This window comes from Cyclospora cayetanensis, unplaced genomic scaffold (assembly GCF_002999335.1).
Source record: "Cyclospora cayetanensis isolate NF1_C8 unplaced genomic scaffold, CcayRef3 CcayRef3_contig_46, whole genome shotgun sequence".
NCBI classification, from domain to species: Eukaryota; Apicomplexa; class Conoidasida; order Eucoccidiorida; family Eimeriidae; genus Cyclospora; species Cyclospora cayetanensis.
The window spans coordinates 250-23,888 of record NW_020312436.1 but is presented as its reverse complement, the minus strand read 5'-3'; the positions used below and the strand labels follow the sequence as shown (position 1 = coordinate 23,888).

The following is a 23,639-nucleotide window of genomic DNA, read 5'->3' as shown; positions in this document are numbered from 1 at the left end:
CAGTGCAGAAGCCTAGAGTCAAGACCTTTTTCTCGCAGTGGCAAGCCACAGCCTCCCCATACCGCGTGTACATTAAACGTTGGCAGCAGCAAACTTGCTTACAGCACTAGTTCCAAGAAACGTTTTTACTAGCGTTATGCATCATTCATTATCATTTACATGTTGTGCCTGGTGTGTTGCACCACAGCAGCTTTAATAGGGCAGCAATCACGGCGAAATCGTGCCATGGCAGACGGCCTGAAGCGAATGCCAAGTAAATGCAGCGCATGGCCAAGCCTGGATGGAGAGGTAGCAAGACCACAACGAACTACTAGTGTTAATGATCAAGAGGCGCTACAGAGGCTGGCTGGCGCCACAGCAACCACCGCTTCAAGTTTTGGAGACACTAACGGGGAGCTGCCGTATCACTTCAACCACCCGCGTGCTATGCGGCAACGTGATAAGCGTTTCAGTTCCGGTAAGGCCTTTTCAGCGCTGCCGTAGCTCGAAAGGGGCCATGGTAGTAGTATTCGAGGGAAAGCCCGGGTGTGCGCCCCCAACTCTGCTTCTGCAGCTGCCTGGAACGAAGAGGAACAGCAATCTGTGCTCCGGAACCTTCGCAATAGTTTTGTTCTTCCATATGCAGCATTCAGGAGAACGCCACTGGTAAGTACGCTCCCATGTATCCCACACGGCCATTTCACCGCACTAAGCCCCAAGTTATGTCTTTTGGCCCCGCCAGTTTTGCACGGATAGTCACAGCAGGAGAACAGGCTTTAATCCTGAGTTTGCATTAGAGTGTTGCGCGTACTTGTACAACCAAGCGATAAACGATCTGGGAAACAGCTCAAAAATCAATGAGGCTAAAAGCTCACCGAGCCAATTTACCGGCTGATAATACTTCTGCTGAACCGCTTGCCAAATTTGTGCAGGGTGAGTGGCGAGTTGTTCATTGGTCAGCTCTGAGGGGGGCAGACTTTTTAATACCGATTGGATGTGAGAACTACGCCGAGTCAACTGAGCCCCTCAAGGTAACTACGAGAGTAAAATTGCAATGCCATTCACCTGCTGGCTAGCTTGTGAAAATGCTATACTACAAATGTGTGCATCACAAATGTGGTGCGGTCAGATTTCACCTAACAGCATGAAGGGCCGCATATCTTCATTGGTTGGGGAGCGCATTCCTCTAGAAATCTTGACACATCGCTCCTTAAAACCGGCCCAGCTAGCAGAGATTCAAGTGCTGCTCACTTCGAAATCAGTTGTTAATCTTGCATTCGCCTTCTGCCACCTCGTGCACTGGGTCACCTTTGGCCAGACGCGTCCTGATCGGGCTGAAGGTTCTAGAGCGACTTGGAAAGAGGATACCTCGTATGCACCAGCATTCAATGATTCCACAGTATGTACAAGTAACTCCGCAGCAATGCCCCCAGCAGGTGGCCTTAGTGGCGTCAGTAAAAAACTAGAAAAGAACCTCAAATTCGGTTCGGGGCTATTTCGAGAGCAGAAGGTTCTAGAGAAAGGTCAGTCCATCCCTAGAAGAGCAATGCCAGCCGTGTCTGCAAATCACAGAATTTCCACCCACAAAAAGGCATTCTTACAAGGCCCCAAACAGTTCTTGAGGGATGAACTGCGCCGCCTGAGAAGAGAATGCTCTACAAGAGAAAAGGAGTTCGGTAGGGGAATCACCAACATAGCAAATGGCAACAACGCAGTGCAGACTGTGCCTGCAAAGGCAGTTCGACGGGGAATGGAAGGTGAAGATGACTGTGGAGGCCTGAAAATTCCACTTGATTCCTGCACCAGAAGGTTGAAGGCCCTTGCCGTGGCAGAGAATGCATACAAGCAGACCACAGAGCACATCAAAGTCTGTCACAAAGCACAAATGGAACGGATTAAATCGTTGGAAACGTGCTTTAGAGAAAATTTTATCTTGCCAGGGACATTGCAACGAAAGATTCATATGAAAACCTTCAAGGTGTCATGTGTTCTCTGCAGAGCACCTTTGGAATCTTCGGAGTCTCTCTTGTCTGCCCACTTTTAGTGCTGGCAGTTAAGGAGGCCGCTGCTTGGGCTCTGACATCGCACTTTCCGCGGCTATTGGGGCAAAAGGTACTGCAACTTGAGCTTGCAGACCGTATCAACGCTCTTTTTGCACAGCTCTTCGATCCCCACGGATATTTCTCGAGGTATAATAAGGCACCACACGTCAGACCGAATTCCCATACTTGAGCGTGGGTGTTTTATTTCCTTGCTACAGCACCGAAGGTTGTTCATTTTCAGGTTCCCTACAATGGACTCGCACCCAGTAACTCAACGGCTGCAAAGAAAAGTGGGATAACTCTGCAGCGCGCTTCTTTTGCATCGGCAATGTGCAAATCTAAATAGGGTGGATAGGAATTTCAGGGCACTTCGGCGTAGCCTTCATTACGGTTATGCTGTCCTCGCTTACTAAACGCTTTCTGCATCAGTAATCCTCAAATGCGCCACACCGCAGCGACTACTGCTAGGACAATAAAAGCCAAGCATATCTAAGTGCACATGCGATTCAGCTGGATAAGTACCTGGCGAATTGCCCCAAACCGCCAGTAACGGCATTCGAATGGTTCCACATGTTATGCACTCCTTTGGACCTTACACGCTGCACAAAGCTGCTCGAGCTGCAGGTGCAGCAGCTAAAAGCACAGGTAATCCAACAGACCACTTTTCTCCAGCTAAGCCGGGGCGGCCAAGCAGTGCCACCCTCGCCGGTGCTGGTAAAAGAAGATCCTCAGTTCAAACTACTACGCCTCCAAAAGGAGCATCAGGAGCTTCTTGCCCGCAAGAATCAGAAATCATTTGAACCAGTAAATAATTGGAAGCGTCCAGGTATGGGGTTTCCCTTTAGTACCCACTCATCTGGAGGTCATAGGTGCATCCTTAATACTAAGGCCGTGGTGGACCACCGGATGAATGCGTGACCGTCCAATTACTGATAGCTTTGAATCTCACCAAGATGCAGGGCAGCTGCAGTGCACCGCTTCCACGTCACAGCAGCGCCGGCACAGCCTTGCTTGTCTACGCGGATATTGGGTACTGGCGCTCCAGATGCAAGGACATCTCGATGGTGCTACTTCTTGCAATGCAGGAGCCCTGCAAAGACTGCCCCAGGAGCCCCAGAGGCGCAGCATTGGTCCACAGTCCTTGATCCACAGCAAGGCTCACTCGTGCGCCTCTGCACTGCCTAAAGTCGTGATAATCTGTTTTTTGCGCTCTCCACACATCAAGCACCCAAAGCACGTAGCGCGGAAAATGGTCACTTGAAGAGCGAAACGATGAACAATCGAGTCTTGCCTTAGATTGTGTACCTCAGGACAAGCCAAGCTCTGCTGTGCGAGATGGTTGGCAACATGGAACATAGCCATCCAAGGGTTCGGGTCCTTGCGCAACAGCACACACGACACCACTACACATATACAGAGCTTGGGGGGAATCATGCGGCCCCCCGTTGTGAATCTAGTGCAGAGCTTTCTGAGCGCACATGCACCACTGCAGCCACTAAGAAAGCTCTGCCAACGCTCTTAACACAAGCAAGTCCAGTCGATAAATATGCACAAACGACCACCATCACGGAAACGAAACCGCACGCCAGCAGTTACACAACCGGAAAAAGCGGCAGGCGCTCACTACCACAAGTTCCTGCCCGCAAAGCGGTAGATCTTCAGCCGGTAACCTCTTCTTTAATGCAGCGCAGTTGCCCTAAAGCTGAGTATGGCACAAAATTTATGTTCCAGTCTAGCTGGCGTGCGAGCTCGGGATAACCTGGCAACCTGTCAAGTTATGTATGTGTTCTAGAAAAAGTCGGTCGTCGATTTCTCGGAAATTCACTGACTCACGGCAGCATCTGTATAATATCTACTCTGGGGGATCCTTCAGGTTGCGCAGAAACCTAATGGGAAAAATGAGGTTCTAGCCGGGTCTGGTGCTGACTTCGGCTGGGGGCCAGGGAGAGACTCAAAAGTAGGAACTTCATCAACGTCATTCTTTGACCCCTGTTGCCAACCGCACTGTTGTATGCACTTCTAGAGGCCAAAGATTTATTTAATTCTACAACCAATTTTTAAATGCACTGGAGAGGCGGGATATGTTATTAGAGCGGTTGTACGCTTCCCCCAAAACATCCGACTGCCTCGTGATCGTGAGGGTGCTGTCTGTGACACTGCTTCCCGAAGGCCGATTCACGCCATGTTGATTTGAAGCATACACAGCTACGGAAGCGGCAGGAGCATATTGGCAAACAAGGCTGGCAGCTCCAATGTGAAAGAGTGGCATGTTTACACCCACCAACAGAAGTACTCAGAACTGCTCAAACTTAAGGTGGCCGTTGTTCAAAAACTTTATTCTTCATACGCTTAAGCAGCAGAAGCTGTGTTACTCTAAATGCTCAGGACGGAACCAGTCAATGGAGGATAATGTTCTGAGCACTCTGTCTAACTAGCAGAGGGTCAATAGATCACGTGCTTGTACACACCGGCGAAAGCATAGGGAAACATCTCCAACTGCGGCTTCAAGGGTAAAGCAACACACAGAAGAGCAACGCCAGTAGGAAGATATGCAAAAGAAAGCGTTCAATAAATACATACGCTGCGTCAGAGCTCCATCAGCTGAACGAGTCAGTTATAATGAGCATTCAATGGCAAAGAAGAAACTTTGCAAGCATTGCAAGGTGCCGCCTCCAATCAGCCACCAAACAGCGAGAACTCTGACAATCCCCGAGCAAAAGCTGTTCATATCTACAAGCTAACAAGCGAAAGAACTTATAAACCACAGCAAGCTAATGCTGTACATGGCAGCTTGACCTTATAGGATGTGTCAACAAAATCGGCAGTGTCAAAGGCAATATAGGGCCAAGCTGGCTAGGCATGAGACAAAGTGTCCAGCCTTAGAGCCAAGTCTAATTGCAGCCCCACTGACTTCGATACTCCGACTCTTTGTTGACATATCATGTAAGGGCCAGCCACCATGTGGCTGATATAGCCCCAACAGTATTTTGAATATATTTTTGCTACTTGCTACACCACGCTAGTGGAACAGGGAGAAAAGCCAGTGAAACACAAAGCAGCATTAAGACATGCTGTTTGCTGCACTAGCAAGCAGGAAAGCCATACTAACAGAAATTTCCCCTATGTCTTCGGCTATGCTACAGCGCCATCTTCCTCGCGCAGGCTGCCTTAGTTCGCACTCAAGTCTCATGTTGCTTTGAAAACTTTCTCCGATTCATGACTCCTCCAACTCGTCAAATACTCCACGATACACGAGTGTCGAGTGTTTTAGTAAGCTGCAACAAATTGAGAAGTGGCCAGCGTAATGTACGAAGCTGACAATGATACGAGAGCCCTGCGGCCTTTCAAAGGGCTCGTAGTCGCTAGCCTTTCCAGATGGCAGGCAGCAGAAAATGAGGGGGAAGAAAGATACTGAATGATGTGACGTAAGGACAAGTATACTCCACAAGGGGTTTTCTTGTGGGAGGCTAACTATATGAGCACTGGGAGAGACTATCTCCTGTCTGACCAAAAGCACTCGTGCGGCCATGCACTTCAGCCCTGAAAAAACAGTCTCCATAATATTTTTAATTACTAATTAGCAGTGTATTTGCTTGCCCAGCACATCAAGCACTGCAAAGTAGCCATGTTTTGTGCACGTGTACACTCACTTGGAAAAGCAGTTGAGGCAATTCGCTGTAGCGCGTTTGTGCTGTTCTCCGAAGAATTACAAAGTTCACCTGTCATATAATCTATCCTTCGAAATCTACTAGCATTCTTGAAAGCCCGAACATTTAGTTGATGCATAGAGGACCCCACAAAGCTCCACTCTTTCAACCTGGTGGAGACTTACGTGCCAGTACACCAGGGTGTTCTGATATGCAGACCATTTTGTCGTACCGTGAAGCGCCAACATTATCGGGTCTACAATGTGAGGAACTTCGCTCGCAATTAGAGAGAAAATTGCTTTCTGGTGTAGCTTTTGGTATCTTATCTTCGTAACACTACTCTGTGCGTTGTTAATTAGCAGCATGTTAGGACGAGGCGATGGAGTGTGTTCGTACCTTATTGGGGACCACGCAAGCCGAGAGACAATATTGCTTCACAGGTGCTGCCTTTCCTGGAAACCCCCGTGTTTACCGACTTGTGTTTGGGTTGCGAGTCCTTTCTCCGGAACACCCCCTGTCTATATGTGAGCTGACGTTTCTTGTGAACCTGTTGCTGCGTCTTTACAAACGAATAATGTGCCAAGCTCCTTTAATTGGACTGGCGTCAGATATTCGGGGAATTTTTGCTGGCAAGGAGCTCTCCAGTGTGGGCAGCCGATATATGTCTTTGCCCCAACACACACCCACGATGCGTAGGCGTTCAAGCACGCATTCCCGAAGTGCTATTGCTTCTCGATGGTATTTTAATATGCAATCCATGATATTTTCCCCTTGTAGGTAACTGCATATGTCTCGATCAATAGTGCTTTTAGCACAATATACAGCCGATAGTAAACTGAGCCTCGTGCTCATTGTTCGGCTGTGCCAACCCCTATTGGTAGAATTTCTGCCAGGGAACGCGCGTAATAAATGAATACAGGCAAACTCGCATATTTAAAAGACGAGGCATTATTTCTTTTGAGTGCACATGGCTGTATTTTTCTGCAGTTCACTGAATGAGTTCTCGCGTGGCCGCAGCCACCAGTGTGCTCTTGATCCCCAGGAGCATTAGTAACTACGGTCGTCCACATACTGCTTCATTCCAGAGGAGGGAAATTTCCATTGTACATATACGTACCAAAGCTACTGCCTACTTCGCCCTTCAAATCTTGTGTGGCTTTAAGACCAGTGTCCTGTCGCCTCTAGCTGTGCCAGTCCGTTGGACCAGCGGCCTGCGTGGAGAAGTTGCTCGAGCGTCTGCTGTTGGTCGCAGCTACGGTCTTCGAATTACAATGGGTTGGTAGTAGTATAATAGGCTGGGTAGCGCTCGAGCAAGCATTCTGTGCAGCAGTGAATTTACAAAGATCAACTCTCGCTCCCTGGAAGTTAGGTGCTTTACGTACGCAGCGTAGACGGTTTTCATGTCGCGCATGTTTTTCAGTGTCCCTTTCAATGATGTGGGACAGGTGACGAAGAGTCTTGGGGGGCTGGCCATGCCACGAGCCGCTTCCAGGAGGTGTTGCTTGGCGGGGGCAGCAAAGTGCTCCAGCAAGCGACAGAGTTATTAGGGGAAGGACCCAAGCCTCTTCGATTCCTCTGTTTCCTTGGTAAGGCAGGCGCTTTAGCCAGCCAACAATTCCATGTTGCAGGGGATGTGCCATCGGGGAAGATTGACATCTCCAATTGTTAGCAGCGGGACGATGTAAAACATGAAATCCAAAATGCCTAATAGCTTAGCTTTCCCACATACCAGCAGCACTGCAGCGGATATAAAAAATAGGTGGCCTCTTTCTTGCATTTACTCTTTACAGGGGGCCTCGTAACCTTTTTGACTGCCGGCCTGGCCTGTATAAATATATTCTCCCTCCTCGTTGAACCGTCTGGCTACATCCTGCAATTGTACTTAGTGTAAGGCTCAGCTCTTCCTTAGGTGCCCACTTTTCATAACATGCCTTTCCCGCTAGTTACTTGCGTACCACAGTATGCTTCCATCACTCCTTTAGGTGCTTCAGGTTGTGTCAGCCCATGTGTATTGTTTCATCACATTTTGTTGGTTCAACGTGTGCAACTGCGCTCTGGACAGGCTGTTCGGACTTCTGACTATGACTGTGGAAGCCAAAGATATTCAGCCCTTAGAGAGACTAAGGCCCTTTTTCTTTTCATGGTTTCGCTTTCTTACAGTCCCAGGGGGGAAAGGCTGCTTTTATCTGTTTTACGGTGACTATAAATTCCGATGCACCTTTCTGTCCCGGCAAGCGAGTTGATGGGAGTGGCATGCCACCAGGATTACTTCTTTAAATCTTGCTGCAAAGTTCTGTTTGATAAAGGGGTGACCTCGGTCTCATTGATGTATACGTGTTTATGTGTAATCTGTTGTGCCGTTGTGGCAGGCTCTCTATCTCTCTCCCTGTGGCGAAGCTCCTTCTTTCTAGCACTCGTTGGTGCGTTTCTTGCCGGCTCGCTTTTCGTAATCAGTAATGATGCTGTCTCACAATAGCATTTTTTGAAGCCCACAGCACCCTTTACTGTCCTACTTTTGTAAAAAACCGCAGGCATGTACACTGCCAGCATGGGCATCGTATGCATTCTCGTTCATTTCGGCATGCGCCGTGAACTTCAGCAACACGGCATCAGTGTCACGGTGAGTCTTACTTGGCTTGAAAACGAGTAGATGTAAATGATCCGCCGTGACTGACGAAATTCTATTTACCGTAATCGCGATCAGAAAAATCCAACACTTTTTACGGTGTATGCAGGAGCGCCAGACTGATGAAGTCGCGTTGGGAAGGCCCATAGAGCCCGATATGATCGCCCCTCCTGCCTTTTGAACTTTCGTGGGGTCGACTGCACCTTTGCCGGTGTCCCACAGAAGACACAGCAGCGGTTGTCTCGTGGAAAAAAAGGAGAGTTCGAGGCACTATCCAGAGGCTCACACGACTACAAGTGATCAGGATCAGAGGGTAATTTGCTTCAACAAATGTGCGGTCTAGGTTTCCCTACGTCACTCGGTTTTGCGGTGGCACACTTCGATTAAGAGGAAAGACAAGTAGTATCTTTTGATTTTGCCGGCTGCTTATATTGGCCACAGCTTGGTCGGTGATTCAAAGCGAATCATAGCAGGCCTACCGTGTAAGACACCGAAGCCTGTAGTGTTTTTCGATGCTGTAGCCAGGCAAACAATTTAGTTTTATAGAAATTGACATAGAGCACTATTCGCTGATATTAATTCTATGTGGTTCTAGTTTGGAACTAGTTCAGGGCGCCGTAAAGTGTGCTTTTCGTGTTCCAAAAATGTTAATTTGTACAGAATATGATGGTTCTCCAAGGGTTGGGAGCCTTGCTTTGCCAAAATACAATGGATACTCACCATATCCTCTTGACTTTGTACGGCCTTTTTGTAGAAATACGCCCAGTAGAGCGCAACGGTAACATTGCTGTTCCGGGGTGTCATCCACTGATCTCTACTAGTGGTGGCCATCCATTGGACCCTACGTCTTTTCTGTACCGATAAACATTCATGAAACACAAAAATGACACTTCATAGCGTACTAGACTATCTGCAACCTAGGTCCATACAGAAATGATTCAATCAGCGAATATCGCCGTATTTTAGGGCAGCTGCAGGACCCTACCCGGAGTGTGCCCAGCGGTCGGCCATTGCTGCACTGTGATGCATTGGACACGGGGTAAATGTATGTGAGTAGTGAAGTGCCACTCTCCCATACCTATGCACAAAGTTATGTGCCATAGCCTGTGCATAGAGCCGAACCCCGTAGAAAGAGAGCAGAATAAACTGCGTTGAATTTGCATGCAAGTTTTAGGCTCCGTGGACATTTATCGCTGTTTTATCAACGTACTCCTCATGACTCAATGTAATACCCTGTCAAGTACTAACTTGAGGGTTCCTTGCTTTCTCCCGTGTGTATGGACAAGCAAACACATTGGATACTCATGCACAGTGCCTCTAGGCCACGGCCCAAGGGGCACTTCATTTCGGATCTCGAGCTCTTGGTTGTTAATTTTTCTTGTGCAAATCCATCTTATCATGCGCGCAAGTCTTTTGTGAACATCTAAGGGTAGCCGCCTTTATCAAACGGTCACAGACTTTCCTTGCGTCGTCCTGCATCCCAGCATCCGTAGAATTTCCGCAAAACAGGCATCCAGGGGTCATCCATGGTACATGTCCTCTTAAAGAATTTCGTTCCTTACACTACAAGCAGGAAAGTACCCCGGCAAACCGTAAAACTCGCGTCTTTTCTGGAGAACGACAAAGAACGCCCGTACATTCCCAACATATGCAAATCGTTAGGAAACTTTGTAGCGTCATCGAGCCCTCCTTTACATGTGCTTACCAACTTAATTCCTCCAAGTATTCGGACACCCTGTCCGGAAAATTATAATTGACATCACTTGCTTATGGAGATCGTGGTAGTTTTGATGTTAGTCATCCACTGGTCGTTGTTCATCAGACTACGAAGCGAACGAAGGATACCAATGGCGAAGAAGGGAGCACAAGTTTGTCCTCGTGAACCTTACCAACATCTATGCGGCAGATACATTATTGTAACGATATTGGGAGCCAGGTTTATGCGATGAACACATGAAATTTATGTGCAGACTGCTATTTGTTGAGGACGGGGAGACGGCACAGCATGTACACTTCCGGTGAACAATTGGTACACCATTTTTTCTTGGGACAGCACCTTGTGGAGGGTACCACTAGCTAAACTAGTCAATACTTATGCCCCTTTATCAGGCTCTCTCATACGAAACTAAGAGAACCACGGTTGACAATTTCTCTTGCCTTGCACTGCGAGCTGCAGCACCGCATCAGGCCCCACATGATGCCGGTCAGCTCATCCTTGAAGGACATCTAACTAAACCAGCGCAGGATGAAGCTGACCAACAGGTTTATTGCATAGTGGCATCACATGCAGGTACGGTGTGATCTCTCAAACGGAAAGCAGAAATCACCTAACAGCTAAAGTAAGAGCGACTGCGGCTAGCCGAAAGGTACTGGATTCCATATGATACAATGCGGCGACCAAAAGAAGCCTTCACCTGCGCTAGAACAGAACAGTAAGGCTCTTCTAGGTTTGGAGACGCGTGTTTTTGGTGGTGAGGCAACGGTGACTGCGGTGGTACAAGGAATATAAAGTGAAGGGGAAAAGGCTTTAAGGTACCCGCAAAAAGCCGGAGAGGTCATAACTATATCGCCGAGTCACTGTGTAGCGGGTCTGCAACAGTTTGGCACTCACTACTACACAAACAATGAATAGTGAAGAATTAATGAAGATTTTACCGCTTATTTTGGTTTTGCACATGCGCGCTTTGTTTCACGCAAAAGTTAGCTAATACGCTAAAGCTCATGAGGCGATTCAATACTTGCCTCATTTGACCGGGTTTGAATGGTCACAATGCTCATCAAGTCCAGCAATGCATAGGCACCGTAGCTATATCTCCCTCCTTGTACCGGAACCCTAAGGGATGAGTATGGCAAAGTGAGACTAAGGAAAAGGTTGTCAGGGAAACATGTACTCGAAACTGTCAACCAAATTTCGTATTGAGCATGGAGGCAATAAAGTGTCTTTCTGTAAAGAGCCGTGCGGAGCGCTACATACCTGTTGCGTATCGGTTGCCCGAAGGCCTAGGAGAATGGTGGATTTTTTTAATGCAAAGCCTTTGCTTATTGTCCGTGAAAGTGGCTCTGTGACCTAAAATCTTGAGCGCGAAGCTCAATTGCTGCCCTTTCCTCTGCAGAAGGCTAGAAGTCAGCTGGGCAGGCCAGTGTGGTCTAATGGCTGGGACCGAGGTAAACGAGCAGATGGCATACAATGGGGACCATGGAAAGTATTTTGTGGTTCAAGAAGCAATACAACTATATTTTGAAGCTTTGATAAATTTGTGAACCTCACAATTTTTCCCCATGCAAAAGTGTTCATTGTTGCACGCACGGTCACGTCCTCAACCAATGGGGCTGAATCTGTTGTCGGCGGGCTTTGCCGCATTCTCTCAGTTCACCGAAACGAAGAGCGACCAGTATTCAATTACAGAGAAGTGATCATTTCTATATGAAATTTCCTCTCTCGACATTTATTTTCTCCTTATCTGGGGGCGTCCTGAAGTAGGATAAAGTGTACAACTCTCTTTGCTTAACGGTGCACCGTAGGATCTCCATACTTTGCAAAAGTGTGAACAGGCCAAGCTACACAACACGGCCTTCTATCGTATCAAAGGCTTTTCTTTATCGCCAGGCTCACTCTTCGCTGCTCACGCGAATTGGATACTAGCGGAGCTCTATTGGGGCCAGCGCTGCTACGGAACGAGCTCCTTTCACTTTAAAAAAAACAATGAGGAAGAAGCAGCTGCATAAAGTGCCACTTCTAGGTGATAATATATATCCTCTTGATGGTTCTCCGGATAGTGCATCGATAACAAACAACCAGGGCCTCAAACTTGCAGTTTATTCCTGGCAAGTGGACGATCCCAAGGCGGCTATTCTTCTCGTACACGGAGTACAAACCCATGCCAGGTTTGAATTCCTTAGACATTTGCAGCCGGGAGAGCCGGATCTACCCCTTCCAGATGCCCCAGCCGGGACTCACAAGACGGAAGGCAGTGCAGGCATGGCGACAAATACGACACCTGAAGGATCTGGTCTTAGCCATCAGTATGCACGGTGGTGTATCTACGAGGGAAGTTGGGTGCACCAACTAAACGCCATTGGATGCTCGGTGTATGCAGTGGACCTTGAGAGCTTCGGCTTTTCAGAGGGTTGGAAAGGACGCCGCTGCAGCGTCGAGAGGCTTGACAACCTTGCACTTGACGTCATCTGCTTTGCAGAATATGTTGAAAAGGACCTCAGCAGAAGGGCGAAAGGAGCGGCACCTCCTCCGATGTTCCTCATGGGAATATCTATGGGGGGCTTCTCAGTTGTGCGTGCCTTGGAACTCATGGGCAAATGTAATCATTCACTTATTAGGGCAGGGAGCGCCTCACCAGATGAGAATCAAGCACGACTTGCTGGCTGCATTGCTCTGGCACCAATGCTTTCAGTTGAAAAGGCGAGCTCAGGAGCTTTAAATAAATCTCTCGCTAAAATAGGCGGTATCCTTTCGCGCCTCGCTCCCCACTTGGGCGTTGCCAAGCTCCACCCTGCACGGTTTCCCTGGATCGACTTTCAGAAAGATGAGGTGACTTGCCCATGTTTCATTCCAACCTCTCTGCATGCAGGTTCTCGTACTCTCTCCATAAACTCGAGTTTCAACCTTATATTGTCAGTGCACAGGCCTTCCAGACCAATGTCTGGAGCAAAGAGTATGCGATAATTGTGCGGGACTTCTTTACGTGTCATAGGATCCACTGGTAACCAGTCCCCTAAGGCTACCGTGCCGCTTGGCTTTAGAGGCCCTTGCCTCGATTCCGAAGGTCCATGCAGATGCGCAGTTCATCCCAGACCACCTCCGAGTTCTCATAATCCACGCAGAACAAGATACACTTGTCGAGCCAGCGGTCAGCCGTCCCTCCCTGTTTGTCCATGCTCACTACGGGATCGTTCGCCTCTCACGACAACTAGCTCCGTCCGGCCGCTTGTTTCTTGTGCATAAATGTGCTGGCTTTGGGGTCCTGTTCTCAGGGAAGCATCCGTTTTCATAATGAGTCGGCGAAGCATATCACTGAGCGCCAACTGCTTCTTCTACAAGGCGACAGAGGGCACTACCTGATTATTGAGCCGGAAAACTCAGAGCTCATTGCCAAGATTATCGAATGGATCAATGTGTAACATTGTACGCCAGAGAGGAGAGGACGCCCGTGCTTAAGGTAGCCTGCTCCCGGTACATGAAACTCGAAAGGTCGGTTGCACCGCCTATTGGCTGCACTGGCAAAGCAGCGGTGTGTGTGCGTGTATTCGGCAGTTCTTCTGCATGATACAAACACAGTCGCTCTTTTCAGGGGGGCTCGATTGTGTTTCTTTTGAGTTGTGCTTATCTTTTAGTGCTGTCTGCTGCAATCGCTGCATGTGTCACTCAGCGGGCACAGACGAGTAGATAGTTCAACATTAAATATGTCGTTAATGGCTGCTATGACATGGTTCACCCGCCCGAACCGCTACAACCAGCATCGAGATATTATAGAATGCATACACTGTCTAGCTGCCCTGGCTTCCAAGATGCCTCGTGTGTCGGGCAGCTGCAAAAAGCTCACACAGTACTGCTGGTAGTACGTAGAGCAGCCAGAAGACGAGTTCAGAGGCTTACAACACGGAAACAGCAGATTATTTTGGCACTGTTCTCTCACTGTCATTACCTTTGATCCGGTGCCGCTGATGATACGTAGACCCTTTAGAAGTGACTAGCTAGGAGTAGCACTATAGCTAGTTGCCGCTAAAAATCTTATAACGAGCTCTACAATGTTGCTCTGAGAATAAAACGGAGCCACCCTGGAATATTCCTACTCTGCATGTTCACTTTCCCTTGCCTACCAGAAGCCCTCCTCCCAGCGCTCCGCTACTACCGATTACTGCTACATGACTTCCACAAGAATTTAATTGCGTGTAGCCCGCTTCCCTCGATCTACCCTTGGACCCTGTTCATATGTGGTGTCAAGAGGCAAATCGGGACAGCACTCAGGCATACGTATCTGCAGACAGACTGACACACCCCTTAAACACGAATGTGTGGCAATACGAGCGAAAGGCATCAATGTGCGTATCATCAGCGGGATTAATCTCTGGTGCACATCCAACGGACCCTGAGTTCCACGACGTACGCAACAGCATCACAAAGCACAGCATTACTAAAACCATGGCTTTGCGCATTTTGTAAACTCTTCACGCTCCCTAAGATATCTGGAGACTCCCTAGGGGACCACTTAGCTGCACGAAATCATAAAGGGCGTCAGCTTCCTGCCGGCCTGCCGATATGTTAATACACCTGACCTGATTGCTTCTACGTTGGTCCTCACACGTGGCACTGGCCCTGCAAGCTCTTTACTGAAGGAATAGTTCACGGTACACCATCATGGTGCTGCATCTGCCTTGCCAGTGCATATTGCATTGCAGAAAACATTTCTGATGAACGCAAATGCATCGCCTGCTTGCTGCTTCTTTCATTGGGCGGACAGTCGAAGGCAGTGGCAGAGCGGTAACAGTCAGCCGAATGCCAATCAACCGAAAAGTCGTTGGGGGAAACAAATTAACCCTTCAGCAAATCGATGTCACGTCTCCAACAATGGTGCTCCCCGTGACCGGTGGTACCGATGGGAGCACTAAAGGGACCCCAGAGCGGCAAGGCGAACTGCAGTCGATACTGTTACATGGTAAGGTACTCAAGGTGGCACTATGTTGCAGGTAGCGGCGAGACGCGAAGTGTCTTCGCACACAACCATCTACACCAAAACTTACCGATGCATGTGCTAATGTGACTTCGCTTGCCCGGATCTCCCAGTGCGCCTTAACAGGCCTCCCTTCGTACTCAATATGCGAAAATGACGCAGTGGGTTGCACATCTGTACGTATCCCTTGGGGCTGAATAAGCCCGCAAGCCCCTTCTCTTCGTACACTTGCCATCCGGAGTGAAGGCACAGCATCTGGGATGGTGCTTCTGTTGAAGGCTGAGCCAGTAGCTGGAGAGTGGCGACTTTGCGGGCTGCCACTACGTGCAGCACACATGGTTAGATATGATTCACCTGCCTGCTCAATTCAAGAGGTGGGCAATGTGCTGCATGGCCAGGGCTCCATTCCCCCAGAACACAACCCGACAAAAAGCAGAAAGAGTGAAACATGTCTTACAAGTGGCAGGACATGGCCAATGTTTGAAAAAGTCTGCTCAAGTTAATTGCTGGTGCAGAAAGACCAGAACACATGGGGTCACTCCGTTCAGAACAGCGGACCACCGGGGCTGTTCATAGCAACTTGCTGCGCGAACAAGGGACATGCATTACACGCGAGCAGCACGTGACAGGCAACACGAAGCTACCAGAGGAAAAAGAGTACGGGGCATCGATTGGGTAAAGAAAACATGAAAATAACAGATAATGGGGGGGCCCTCCTGCCCGATGATCGATGATCACTACAGACAGAACGGAAGCAAATGGGCCTGCTTAATAGCACTAAACAGCGCAATAAACGGTTTGGCCCCAGACAGACCTGCTCCCAGGGACATCAGACGCCGCACACGGCCTTCCCACAGGAGCCCTTAGATCTGCACACTCCGGGCTGCTCCGTAAGAAGCTGCCCGTCCTTTATATTTGGATCTCCCTGTTTCACAAGCCGACAAGTCCCATAGCAAGTGCACGGTTGACCTCTGTGGCAGCCACAGCTGATTTTTGCATCGCATTTGCACTCGTTCGATACTTTGGGGGCTTCGGGAGTGAAGTCGAGGAGGTGCCCTACAGCAAGGAATCCTAGCGCCATGCCTCCCAGCATGGACAAGAAGATGCCAACGTTGAATGTCATGGCTACCAACATCAACATATAGTCCCAAGCATAATTCAGAAAAGCAACTGAACCACGGATCGCGTTGTGCAACAGCGGGAACGACCCTAGCATAATGGCCGACCTGCCTTCCTCCTCCTTCTGTAGCAGTCGCATCTCAGACATGCGGCGGAGCACCTTCAGGGCGATGGATATGAAGCCAAACACAATGCAGCATAGGCAGCAAATCCCGTACTGGACGGACGTGCTGGCATCCCACCAAGAGAAGAGCAGCAGCACTCGCGATGAAGCCTCAAAGGCCATGGGCAGGGGTAGTCCATCCTTGCTCAACATTTTTCAAGCCTTCAGAGCGCAGGATCATGCAAGGAAACTCAAAAGAACAGGAGAGCACACACCCCGCCACAGGTGCAGGAGCAGGCAGGTGACACAGCAGCACCAAGGAGCCGAAAGTCTCGGATATGCAGAAAGTTGGTCTGAGAAGAGTGTTTTCATTGGTTTATAACGGGCATGAGCAGGTGGAGCAGCACAGCGGCGAACTAACAGCTAACAGCCGAAGGCAAAAAAATCCCATCCATCGGTCCTTGTTCGCACTGCGCTTCCGCCCCTCGAGGACTAGAAAAACTGCCAATGCCCCACAGATATAGTGTGTCCATTCACATACATCGTTGTATTTTGCTCTAGACGCACCTAGAAGACACAATTTTACTGCTCTTCTGCATGCAATCCCTGTGGGGCTGCCACATATCAGAGACTATCCAAGTCCGTTGAATTATATTTTTCTCGCAACCGATGATAATTTAATTTCTCAGTTCTATTTAAATGATTTTAAAAGAGGCTAATGGACCAACCCGTATAAGAAATTTTGCCTATCAACGCAGTGCAGCCTCTCCTGATAGAAAGGCATTCTGTATCCTTAAAAGGCTTAAAATCATGATTTTCTGTCGTCTTTTACTGTGTAGTGCACATTCGTTCAGCGGATAGCGCTGAGTCAACGCATTTACTTACTGGACTGAAGTTGCGTGGTGCCTTGTATTTGTCATAATAGCGCTTTCGCGTTGCTGGCCAGACAAAGGGATCTCTACGCGTCCATAGTTCACTCCTGGCTAGTAGCATTTTGAGAGGCTCAACTTTTGCTTTTGAGGCACGCTACTATGCCGATCGCTAGTGTAGGAAGCTTAGGTTGCCCGCTTTACTCTGCCTCCACGTAGTGAATCTGGAATGTGATCGCTAGCAAGTTACAGAAAATTCAGCTCATGGGGGCGCCTGGCCTATTTTATTGTTGATGCACTATCTCATTCGTCCAAAATCAGCTTACGGGAGTCTCGAAAACTCAGAATATATGAGGGTGCATCAGTTTACTGTAGCGCTCCATCAAAGCTCTCCGTAAAAAAACAGTCAACTTCATATTCAGTACAAACTTTGTACAAATTCTTTGGGTGTGTCTTTAGGCCGTGAATGCTCTTATCAGATTGAGTGAGTGGAGAGGTACAGCTAGAGTGCCTGAAACTGCACCCTGTGTAAACACACTGACTTAGCGTGCAAAGCATCTGCTGCACACGCATACACAACTTCGTCTGCTCGTATTGATGGGACAATTATCTGAACAAATACGAAATCCTACAGGACAAACCAATAAGGCAATCCTTAATCAATCATTTGTCAGATATAGGTATTGCAGTGGAAAGTGTTGTAACTAAAACTTGGGCCCATACGCCTCCTTGTGTCGTCCTGCATGCAGGACACCAGAAGAGCACTTCTCCAATCGCCACTCTGCAGGCAGGCAGACACACGAAAAGAGTGCAAATGAGAAAAGCAAGCATGTTAATAAGCAAGGAAACTACACACACTAACCAACAACGACAGAACGACCAAACAACACGATAGTCGCACCGCGGTGGCCTGCTGCCCTCCAAACATTGAAAGATTTGAGCCTCCCACAACGACAAAACACAAAACAAGTAAACGGCGCAAGGGCTTCAAAAATACACACCAACTTATCAGTGCTTCTGCAGCCCATAGAGTAATTTTGCATGCGAATACAGCCCTGTGTTTTGAGCATAGTCGATTTCACAACCCCAAAAGTCGCAAAATGGGAAATGTAGGGAAACGGTACCTGAAAGTGCCTACGCATAAGTGTGAATGTAAAGGGCAACGCCATAAAGACTTGACCTTTCTAAGCGAACCCCATACTTGTCACGACGCACTTTCCCGTGCGACGAATTCTGCGAATAAAAGGAAAGGAATCCAAGCTTTATCAAGCCCATACCAATAGTTCAGTTTCATTTTCAAGTTTTAGGGGGATCACTATGGTAAAAAAGAGCACTGATTCGTAAACAAATGCTGCTAGTCACCTGGCCACAAGCATTTTTGTCTTGTAACTTGCTGCACCTCGAAATACCTGTCAATCTATCAAAAACGAATTACCAGGCTGGAAGAACAACCAAGCGTTGCTTGTTCTAAAATTTACTGAGGTCCATCCAGCTTTGGGTATATATTCGCTTGCACTATCCAGCACCTTTTTGAGCGTCTTACCCGCTTAGTGTCGCTACTGAGTCCTGACCACCAGGTGCAGGGGGGTTTTGGAAAGGTCCTCAGTGTATAACAGGGGTGTGGGAGAGACACGGCTAGGCGAGTAAACTAGTGTCTTACACCGACAGTCAGCGCAAGGTGGACGAGCGGCAAAGCAGCTGAACATTTGTAAGCGCGAAGTCAAAAGTGATTCAAAAGATTTGCGGTAGTGTGCTCTTCTGTCTTTCTGCATCAGGGTTTATTGCAGTTGTCCGATTATGGTCAATGTGTAGGCGGGTCATGACGGTACGCAGAGAGCCCTAACACGCTTCGGACCCCTATCCACAATGATTTTCTTGGTGATTCCGTGAGACATTTAAACAAGTGCTACAGCGAGCGACTTCTGAGTTGTGGCGGAGCTAAAACAGGAGATGAAATGTGCATATGTGCCAAATCTTTAAATATCGGCGTAGGTGTTGTCCGTACCCTTGCCCGTAGGCAGTCCAGCAAGAAAGTTCAGTCATATCAGTCCAAATCATTTCAGGAGCCGAACGTTTTTGCAAAAAGCCAGGCTAAGAAGACATGTGCGGCATCGTGATCAGGTTCATTCGGGTCATGGTGATATCCACACTTCGTTGGGAAGTATCTCGCGATCCCTCTGGTGGCCTGCGATGCATCCTACGCCAAACAAATATGCAATGCCAGGGACACACTGTCATTCGCTGGTCCATTGCACGAAAGCAACACTACAGAGCCGGATAGATAAGAACGAGCAAAGGAGTCTTCCGTTTGTTGTCAATTTCAATGTGCCACCCTCAACGTGGTGGTACTGCACCCGTCTGATATGCTGGATTTTGGCACCGCTAGCTCACACTTGGGTTTTGAAAGCAGAAGTTTCGCGCTACCTCAAAACAAACTTGTAACTTATGACGGACAAGAACAGCCCTGCTCCACAACAGTGGATTGCTGGAGCGTGGTGAGGACAGGTTGGCGAGCACGTTGAAGGCCGTAGTGTACTGTAAAGCGGTACTACTGGATCCACCCAAGCCAGCAAACCTTGTTTAGGGCTAACGCCATGAAGACTTTTTGTTAGGTACAAAACGGTTACTGATAGGTCTCGATAGTAAGATGAAGCGTACATGATTGGTAGCGGCATTTTCACGCCCCACCACACATTGTAGAGTTCATATTTCTCCACTGGAATACCACTGCTCGGCTTCGATGAATGAGAGTTGAAAGCAGCATTTCGATGTTTTTGAAACCTCCTGCGACATCACTAGCATTGCCTGCTAGAAGTAAATGACTCTCATGATGAAACAGCGCAGCTACCGGAGGACCTATGAGCCGACGCATAAGCATCCTTGGTGCAATATCAGCAACCCATATCCGCGTGATTCACTGCAACTTCATTAAATCAATCAAACAAGCAGTGATCCCAAATCCTAGCGAAAATATTTACGTCATTCAATGCATGCGTACAGAGGTTCTCAACATCCTTGCGGGGTTGTAATGGCAACGCCTTTATTGCTTCAGTTTTTTGCTGGGTCTGGCTCAACTATTGCATCCGATTCATGAAAACCCCAAAATACAGTTGCTATTTACAAGCCCAAACATAGTCCTGCCGTTTGCCTTGACGTGCTACTGCTTGCCTCACGACAGCCAAAGCCCACGCCATAGCCGCTCTCGAACGTCTCGATAGAAGACCAAGATGTATGCCATGTAGACAGCCATCCATCCCTCCTTGAAAGCCTCATGATATACTAAATGGCTTGCCCATGCAGAGGCACTGATCATTAGGAGCTTATAAATGGTTTGCAGCTATACTCGAGTTTGCGAAAGCTTGCGCACAAAATCGTTTGCTGCGTGTCATCAAGGTGAATGGGGATCTGTAATATGGCATCTGTGACGGCAAATACCTCATGCACTGTTGGCCCATCTATATTTTTGACTCATTCAGCAATGCGCAGCATCGGCAACGTTGTTTTTGCAGTATCATGGCTCAGGGGCTAAATTATAAACGCTATCGTTAGCTCCCATACTCTTCTGGCAGCGAAAGGGGGTCCTTACGCCTCAAAGTGCTGATCGACGTCTCAAGTATGCCTCTGCCAAAAACTCATTTACATGCCGCTTATTCTTTTGTTCATACTGTAAGACATCCAGATATCGCGGAACACAGCTGGTGCAGCTCCGAGCATCAGCTCAAAATGGTGTGCTAGATGACCAGCAGATGGCCAGCCTGCTGGCAGCCTACCATTATTCAACACATGTGGAAACCCCCCTTCACATTCGCCCATTTCTGTTGTTCCTCCGCTGTACCTTAAAAGCTTGAGTTCCTTGCATGCTCAGAATGATCTTTGCCTAACTGGGCTATTGAGCCACCCGCATGGAGACTACTTTCTATCGTAGGCCGTGTATCGTGTGCTCATGGACGCAAGGCGCGTTGTTGAGGAGACCAGAAGATACTTCCTCCTAGCGGTTCCCCCATACAATAGGCTTTACGGTGTTTACCTCTTTGCTTAAATTGGTTACCGGTTGCATGCCTAGGATTATTTCATACTCCACGGGCTCAACATAGAGTTCATGGGCCATGCTGAGATGGCCCGAATCCACTTTGAAGTAATTCACCCAACTGCTGATGCCTTGGCTATCTGCCTTCTGCCGCCCGTTAACAAACCTGAATCTTCGTAACTTCAAAAGCTACGAGACAGGCACATTGTACTATTGCGCATTCTCTTGGATGGCAGGCCATTTTACATGCGGTGTCAAGCAGCGCTAGTACTTCCTGACAATTAATAGAAACGTGTACCAGCGCAGAATCGACCATTGGTGAGTTCTCAACTGCGGCGGTTTTTGCTGGTGGCTCCACACTGGGCGCAGCCTACGGCGATAACTTTCCGTTTTCCTGGTGCGCCTTCTTTACGCGCAAAAGAACCATGCTTTCGCTGAAACGTCCTGTTCAAATTCTTCACTTCTGGAATTTGCCACCAGTTCCGGATTATACGGTACAATTTGGTAAAATGGCGAAAGATGGAATATTGAAAAGCTCTCTAGCGCTCCTAACAATCGCGGGTCCCAACCTGGCTTTCTTTTGTTGTTCAGCATTGACTGCAGGCCAGGTCTACTTGACAGAACCTTGGTTCTAAATGACAGTTTGGCTTTCTTCTCGGAACCAGAGTCAGACGTTGTGCTGCTTTGCTCCTAAAGTGCCTCAAGCACTCTTGTTTATTCTTAAGGCTCAACCACTGAATTTATAAATCGCTGCTTCACTGCCCACCAAGCTAATATAACTTTTCGGGAATCCAAGGGACACTATTGATACAGCAGGCATTCGTCTAATCTGTCGTTTTTGTAAGCCAAAGATTCATGACTCTAGACATATCTACTGCTAGATATTTCTGTAATTTCTCCATTCTCCCGAGATTGCTGTTGATCAGATTTTGATATAAATTAATGAGTCAGGGCTTGTATATAGCCTTGAACCGTATGAATCCCTGAAGGAAGACCACGTCCTTTTCACTAATTAAGTCTCGAATGAGTTGGTTCTCGCTTCAGTAATCGTACAGTGTAGAAAATTAGATCCGTAAAATCTAGGGGGCACAAATTGAGGTAAGTCTCCAACAGCCTGATGAACTCTTACGGCTGCCATGCTTTCTCAGAGACAAACCCTCATCCATGGACCAGCCATATTCTTTTAAATATAATGATGAATCATTACTTTACCAGCTTTGGAACTACTGCATTCACATGAGCTTTTCAGACCGGAATGTATCGCCTCAAAGGTAATGCCACCATCAACTTTCATCGCCAGTTTTTCTCTCTGTCAACCCACCAAGCCAAAACATCAAATAATCGAGCTGGTAGCTGGCTTATTTTAGAATGCTGTAATGCGGATTCCTTACACTTCACTGCATCCACAGCCAACCGTAGATGGTAGGTGTCGTGCGCTGCTACGAGCCCACTGAAGCTTTCTCACGGAAGCAGTCACCTCCACATTCAATAAAAGCCTACTAATAAGCTATTCACTATTCTGACCGGTTACCCTTGTTGCCCGGCATCTGGGGACAGAGAGAATTACAGTGCGCGTAACTGTCTCGACCATCCACAACCAGGCTTATCTGCCACACTCGCACACACCATTCCGTGTGCTTGTATCGATTGAAGAGTGCTGCACAACAGATAGGGGAAACCAGGAAGCAAGCCAACGGTCATGCCTTTTTTAGTTCATAGGTGATGTAACTACTTTTAGCCCACTATACCTGAACCCCCTGCAAGAATCAATTTGTGAAATGAGCTTTGCTGATGGGCTGCAATGCTCTTCTAGCTTTTCGAAACAAAGGGCTAGCGTGGATCTCCAATACGGGACCAGAGCACGCGGGTGAAGATCGCAAACTCCGCGAAATGACTACCGCTTGGCTGCGCTTCAGAATCCAGGACCGATAACCGACGCGGCGTCACTAGGTGCAATTGAATTCAGTCAAAAACACTCCCATACAAAATGCAACCCTTAAACACATTCCAGCAGTTGAAGTTGGTGTCTGCGTCCATTGCTGCGTGGTGATAGAGTTTGGGCTTTAGCATAATAGTTTTCCATTGGCACAGTAAGCGTCATGACTACTTTGGTCGCAAAGAGCTCGCTGAGAAATGGATTTTTTCAGTCGACTAATTGTTCAACACTCACCATAGTTAAGCTCGATTTCCTCGTTAAGCTTGCAAATGTAAGAACACCGTGCAATTACAACACTTTGAATTGACATTCTTCTTCACTATCACTCTGGTCACCCAAAATGAGTATAAGCATAGGCCACAAATCACCATGCATTTGCACTACCCACTTCTAGAGACGGAGTGCCCTGGTAAACAAAAATATCGCGGGTCTCCCAGATCCTTAGGTATTAATGCTCGAAGCGCGCTGGCACTTGGCAAGAAAGCAGCTGGAGGCGCGACTGTAGCGATTTGGCCGGTCTGATTCCTAAGCTCCCTGATGAAACAGGCTCTGGGCGTGGGCCGTAGCACTGCATGAAGGAAAAGTCCAAAATCAGCCGGTACAGC

General features: G+C 48.1%; 4 protein-coding genes across 4 annotated transcripts; 3 read left to right on the top strand and 1 right to left on the bottom strand.

Annotated features, from left to right (window-relative positions):
- Positions 1–1,123: 1,123 nt before the first annotated feature.
- Positions 1,124–3,379, top strand: LOC34623468. Its single transcript, XM_026334602.1, has 6 exons — positions 1,124–1,846; positions 1,978–2,168; positions 2,263–2,311; positions 2,532–2,854; positions 2,981–3,158; positions 3,263–3,379. Exons 1-6 carry the CDS (start codon positions 1,124–1,126, stop codon positions 3,377–3,379), a joined length of 1,581 nt encoding a protein of 526 aa, XP_026190387.1.
- A 2,668-nt stretch (positions 3,380–6,047) lies between these two features.
- Positions 6,048–8,475, top strand: LOC113146632. The gene is made up of 8 exons (XM_026334601.1): positions 6,048–6,314; positions 6,854–7,046; positions 7,114–7,254; positions 7,459–7,555; positions 7,731–7,864; positions 8,038–8,088; positions 8,200–8,288; positions 8,404–8,475. The coding sequence occupies exons 1-8, from the start codon at positions 6,048–6,050 to the stop codon at positions 8,473–8,475; spliced, it is 1,044 nt and encodes a 347-aa protein (XP_026190386.1).
- Positions 8,476–11,997: 3,522 nt separating this feature from the next.
- Positions 11,998–13,430, top strand: LOC34623467. The gene is made up of 3 exons (XM_022736588.1): positions 11,998–12,840; positions 13,004–13,159; positions 13,284–13,430. Exons 1-3 carry the CDS (start codon positions 11,998–12,000, stop codon positions 13,428–13,430), a joined length of 1,146 nt encoding a protein of 381 aa, XP_022589344.1.
- Positions 13,431–15,809: 2,379 nt separating this feature from the next.
- LOC34623466 (copper transporter 1) lies at positions 15,810–16,415 on the bottom strand. The gene has a single exon (XM_022736587.2). It carries the CDS (start codon positions 16,413–16,415, stop codon positions 15,810–15,812), a length of 606 nt encoding a protein of 201 aa, XP_022589343.2.
- Between the last annotated feature and the right edge of the window lie 7,224 nt (positions 16,416–23,639).

Bases quoted from the DNA above. Each gene is read 5' to 3' on its own strand.
- LOC34623468 (XM_026334602.1), top strand. From the start codon at position 1,124: ATGAAGGGCCGCATATCTTCATTGGTTGGGGAGCGCATTCCTCTAGAA. The intron at 2,169-2,262 runs GTATAATAAGGC...GTTCATTTTCAG, and splicing joins CCCCACGGATATTTCTCGAG to GTTCCCTACAATGGACTCGC. The intron at 3,159-3,262 runs GTCCTTGATCCA...CAAAGCACGTAG, and splicing joins AGGCGCAGCATTGGTCCACA to CGCGGAAAATGGTCACTTGA.
- LOC34623467 (XM_022736588.1), top strand. From the start codon at position 11,998: ATGAGGAAGAAGCAGCTGCATAAAGTGCCACTTCTAGGTGATAATATA. The intron at 12,841-13,003 runs GTGACTTGCCCA...TACGTGTCATAG, and splicing joins TCGACTTTCAGAAAGATGAG to GATCCACTGGTAACCAGTCC. The intron at 13,160-13,283 runs GTCAGCCGTCCC...TCCTGTTCTCAG, and splicing joins ATACACTTGTCGAGCCAGCG to GGAAGCATCCGTTTTCATAA.
- LOC113146632 (XM_026334601.1), top strand. From the start codon at position 6,048: ATGGAGTGTGTTCGTACCTTATTGGGGACCACGCAAGCCGAGAGACAA. The intron at 7,047-7,113 runs GTACGCAGCGTA...GATGTGGGACAG, and splicing joins CTGGAAGTTAGGTGCTTTAC to GTGACGAAGAGTCTTGGGGG. The intron at 7,255-7,458 runs GTAAGGCAGGCG...TACTCTTTACAG, and splicing joins TCGATTCCTCTGTTTCCTTG to GGGGCCTCGTAACCTTTTTG.
- LOC34623466 (XM_022736587.2), bottom strand. From the start codon at position 16,415: ATGTTGAGCAAGGATGGACTACCCCTGCCCATGGCCTTTGAGGCTTCA.